The following is a 5830-nucleotide window of genomic DNA, read 5'->3' as shown; positions in this document are numbered from 1 at the left end:
TCTAAGTGTGAAGTCAGTTGCGGCAAAATTAAGTGTAAAACACTTGAGTTCAATGTGTGGATTATTTGCAGTGTAGAATCGGTTGTGTCACTGGAGCCGGAATACGAACTGGAACCAGCCAGAATTCTTGTTCATTTCCGGCTGAGCTTAACTGGGCGGTTGGCACTTGAGACCAATGAGGGATATATATATATATATATATATATATATATATATATATATATATATATATATATATATATATATATATATATATATATATATATATATATATATATATATATATATATATATATATATATATATATATATATATATATATATATATATATATATATATATATATATATATATATATATATATATATATATATATATATATATATATATATATATATATATATATATATATATATATATATATATATATATATATATATATATATATATATATATATATATATATATATATACGTTTTTGGGACAACAACTCGGCCTACCGATAACTACCGATAAACTTTTTGCCCGGTCAAACCATTCGGAATTCGATTCGGAATCCTGAATGGAGTCATTATGGATTCTAAATCAAATGCAACAACCGATTCTGAGTCGGAATCGGTTGTTGCATTTGATTTGGAATCCATAGTGACTCCATTCAGAAATCCGAACCGGTTCCGGAATGAGTTTAACTGGGAGTGACCCTACCGATATTATTGAATTCTATATCTGGCCACCCTGAGTACTAGAACAAAACTGTCATTCATGACACTGCTTTTATTTATTAATATGTTTACGTTGAAATATTATATATAACAATAAAAAAATATTACTTTTGTCGCTAAACTCGAGATCTTTTATTTTTATTGTAATGGATACATCTGATATCTGTCGGGTTTGTATGGATGATGATGGTGATAATTTTACATCGCTTTATGAGGAATCGGAAGGCTTTCCTTTAACTCCTGCCGAAATGATATCTAATTGCGCTGGGATCGAGGTAGTACACTTCTAATATAAAATAGTGTTTTTTTTCAATTCGATATCCTGTTAGTTTATACACATAATCAGGGCAATGTAATGCCTTATCAAATTATTTTTTCTCAATGAGTATCGTTTTTTAGGTAGAAAGAGACGACGGATTGCCAGGAGTGATATGTAATGAATGTCTACGCGCTATAAATGAAGCACATTTAATCCGTTCAAAATGCCGCAATACTGATAGAAAACTAAGAAAAATTCTTAATCTGAGGAACAAGTTAAATGTTAAATCAACTATTGAAAACTCTTCAAAAAACCTAAGCCCAATAATTGAACGTGAAAGATTACCTGCTGTCTTGGAGACATCGCCCTGCGAGGAAGTGGGGAAAGAAAGCATCTCCCGTGAATATCTGAGTGATCGCAAACCTTTGGTTGACAATGATTTCATAGAAAAAGAACTAGCAGATGCTATTCCTGGCGAATCGCAACATACATGCAAAGACCAACTTCGACAGCTAGAAGTAATCAAAACATCACTTATTCTCGTCAAACAAGAAGATATGCAGCAGGGTGCTGCGGCGTTGGAAGAAGAATATCTTATTGAGGAACTTAAAGAATTTACTGACGAAGATGTTAATAGTGAAACCGAGCCATCGAATACTTCAGCAAAAGTTTTCGAAAAAGAAGAGTTGTTGCAAAACCCATCGTTGGATGGCGCAAAAGACAACTCGGGTCTTGAAACTGAAACATTTGTGAAAATGGAAGTACAAACTTTAGAGGAAGATGAATATGAAGACTACGAAGCAATAGATGAAGAATCGGAGGCAGGAGAATTTGGAGAAGTTTCACAATCAAATGATATTGCTAGTTGTTGCGGTTGTCCGATGGAGTTTGCTACAGTAGAAGAGTTGGTGAATCATTCCAAGTCTACTCATCTGACTAATAAAAATGAGAATACTTTGCAGGAATGGTTTTCATGTGAAATATGTTACAAGAAGCATAGTTCCCAGAAGGCTCTCGACTACCATAAAACATATCAACGGAATAAAAAAATGCGTACCTGCGTCTATTGTAAGTTGATTTTACATAGTGTGCGCAAACGCAAACAACATGAACAATTGCACAAAACCCTTCCGGAAGATTATGAAATTAATTGCTGTGGCTGTGATCAAATGGTTCCGCTCAAGCAACTAGGAATACATTCAGAACAATTTCACAAAAAGACCAATCAAGTATTCAACTCAAAATTTGTATGTGATGTTTGCTTCCTAGATTGTGGTTTTAAACATAGATTAGAGTACCACCAATCCAAGCAAGAGCTTCCCAAGGTTACAAAAAATGTGGAAAGGCATTCACATTCGGATAAAGTATTCGAAGCTCCTACTGCCGATATCGACGGTAGGCAACGTTTTATTTGTGATATATGTGAGAAGCATTTTTCAACGAAAGGAAATCTGAAGTCGCATCATTCGCTGCATGCTACAACTGAAAAGCCATTCAAATGCATTCATTGTGAAAAGGATTTTTCCAAAAAAAGCAATTTCAACGTTCATATGCTAAGAGCACATTCGAATGATAGCGCATTTCGTTGTACTATGTGTAGCAAACGATTCAAATGTGCTACTAATTTGAAAACACACATGAGAGTTCATACAAAAGAACGACCGTATTCGTGCACATTCTGCCCAAAGAGGTTTGCGCATCTTTCGGATAAGCGTAGACATGAAATTGTACACTCCGGAAACTACCCGTACCGATGTAACTTGTGTAATAAACCTTTCACAAGAAAAACAGTTTCAGAGCGACACCAAGAGATCTGTAACAAACGATTGGAAAGCAATAAAACAGCCCGCGATCAAAAAGTCAGTCGACAGCTAGATAATAAAACTCAATATTCAAACGCAGTTACCACGATTTGTGATATATGCGATGAGAGATTTATGTCAGTAGTAGACCTTACAAATCATCATGTGGAAAGACATGCCCAAACGTTGCATGACGGAACCTATGAAGCTGAAGTTGAGATCGAATGAGGTAGATACTAAAAAACAAAAATTTCGGGAATATCCGATGAACAAAATTACTGTTTAGATCCATATTGATCCGAACATTACCTCCTGGGATTTTATTTAGAAATCTATTTATAAAAATGAGACTTCAGTGTTGAACATTTTGGTCAACAAGAAATAGTTTTAGCACCTGATTTTGTGTTGGATTCAGATATACGTGACCCTATGGGATACAAAAGAGATAAGGAGATAACCTATAGTGCTAGCTACTGCTGGTCGGAGCAGTCTCACTTTTAGATGGGAGCGGGCCATTTGGCATAAGGTCATTTGGCATAATGGACATTTGGCATAACGGTTATTTGGCATAATGGTCATTTGGTATAATTTGGGGAATTGGCCACACTGAAGGTCCATTGGCATAATGGACATTTGACATAACGGTTATTTGGCATAATGGTCATTTGGCATAATTTTTAGAATTGATTACACTGAAGGTCGTTTGGCATAACGGACATTTGGCATAACGGTCATTTGGCATAATGGTCATTTGGCATAATTTTGAGAATTGATCACACTGAAGGTCATTTGGCATAACAGACATTTGGCATAACGGTCACTTGGCATAACGGACATTTGGCATGACGGATATTTGGCATAGTTTTGCTAAGTGATCTCACTGAAAGTCATTGGCATAACATACGAATGAGTAGTTTATCAGGTGAATGACCCATAAGATTAAAGCTGCACTAAGCAATAATAATAATAATAATAATGTGTTGTTATCTATTACGTAATATTGATTATATTTCGAGTGGATTTTTAACATTTTATAACTGATTTAGCCTTCTTTTAAATATGAGCAATTCTTTTGAGTTTCATTTTTGAAATCTTTGTGCTTTTTCATCTTTGCAATTATGAATTCTTTGCTATGATATACGTTTTAGTATAGTGTAGAACAGCGATCCACCCGACGTCTGTTTTGTTTTGATTATTATTATTATGATCTCCAATGAGTTATACCAAATGTCCATTGTGCCAAATGATCTTATGCCAAATGACTATGCCAATTGACCCGGACCCCTTTTAGATAGGTATATTAAATTTTCTGGTACATGCACGGCAAAGTAATGGATACACTTATGAATATAAGTCGAATCTTGTGAATTGTTTAATTCTGACATTTCTAACAATTCCAAAGCTGTATGTTTTTCGTAACATTTAAATAAACTTCATTAACTTGCATTATAAAATATGCGCGCTAAAGGTGTATATTTCATACGCGAATGAAATGAAATTAGAAGTTTCATATGAAGAAATGTATGAAACAAACGCGTTTTTTTTCTTTTCTCTCGTTTTTGTTCTATCGCGCTTCCATTGACGTTGAGTAGATGAGTTGGTACAGCGGTTTTCAACTTCCTTCCGCCTGTGTAGTCTCGGAGATTCTTCTTCTGTATTTAGCTTCCTATTCGAACCTCGATGATCCATCCTCTTAGTTATCCGTTGCGTTCTCGTCGACTACGTACACTTAGTTTCCGGACTCTAGAGGTATAGTCGGTTGGAATCACTTGGTGCATCCGGTCAATGCTGGCAGATACTCACGGATTCACCTTCTCGAACATTGGTCCTCCAAGCATTGTGTGAGCTTCCAGTGTTATAAATGTTGTTCTCGGTTAGCCGACACCTTGAGCACCGTACGACGGCTGCCATGACTGCTTTGACGGAGCGGACCATCCGCTCTCAGGATTCAACCATATGAGGAGCTGATGGTGGGTTGAAGAGCCAGTTGATTCTTGCGTTCGGGAGCGTCTCCACGCAGTTCTCAATCTGTTCTACTAGTAGGTTACTTGTCCCTTGAAATACGTACCGTTGTCGGAGTGAAATGCTGCTGTGGCGCGGTTCACGAATCAACGAATCGCTATCACGCAGGACTATGGACAACCTCCAGGTGTACCGCACATTTGTTTATTGTTCTATCAACACCAACAGGCCTCTTGGCCCTGATGGTGGTTAGCAAGGGTAGATAAAAAATATTTTTTTGAAAACTCGCTGAAGTCCGGTAATAGCGCTGTGGCGAGCGTAGTTGGTTCTCCTATATATATATATATATATATATATATATATATATATATATATATATATATATATATATATATATATATATATATATATATATATATATATATATATATATATATATATATATATATATATATATATATATATATATATATATATATATATATATATATATATATATATATATTATATATATATATATATATATATATATATATATATATATATATATATATATATATATATATATATATATATATATATATATATATATATATATATATATATATATATATATATATATATATATATATATATATATATATATATATATATATATATATATATATATATATATATATATATATATATATATATATATATATATATATATATATATATATATATATATATATATATATATATATATATATATATATATATATATATATATATATATATATATATATATATATATATATATATATATATATATATATATATATATATATATATATATATATATATATATATATATATATATATATATATATATATATATATATATATATATATATATATATATATATATATATATATATATATATATATATATATATATATATATATATATATATATATATATATATATATATATATATATATATATATATATATATATATATATATATATATATATATATATATATATATATATATATATATATATATATATATATATATATATATATATATATATATATATA

At 31.6% G+C, this 5830-nt stretch overlaps 1 protein-coding gene across 4 annotated transcripts in view; it reads left to right on the top strand.

Moving 5' to 3' along the window:
• Positions 1-822: 822 nt before the first annotated feature.
• The window catches only part of LOC131682620 (zinc finger protein 287-like), a 6747-nt gene continuing 1739 nt past the window's right edge, over positions 823-5830 (top strand). For 3 of the 4 annotated variants that reach the window (XR_009304110.1, XM_058964260.1, XM_058964259.1), the window contains exons 1-2: positions 823-997; positions 1122-3012. Coding sequence is in view for 3 of the 4 variants with exons in the window: in XM_058964260.1 (XP_058820243.1) it covers positions 869-997; positions 1122-3011 (2019 nt within the window). In the remaining variant the exon portion in view is untranslated. Of the gene's footprint in view, positions 998-1121; positions 5072-5830 lie in introns of those variants that run through there. The other variant, XM_058964258.1, reaches the window with a different exon arrangement.

This window comes from Topomyia yanbarensis, chromosome 2 (genome assembly GCF_030247195.1).
Source record: "Topomyia yanbarensis strain Yona2022 chromosome 2, ASM3024719v1, whole genome shotgun sequence".
In the NCBI taxonomy this organism is placed as follows: Eukaryota; Metazoa; Arthropoda; class Insecta; order Diptera; family Culicidae; genus Topomyia; species Topomyia yanbarensis.
Note: the sequence above shows the minus strand (reverse complement) of the source record. Positions and strands in the feature narration are given on the sequence as shown.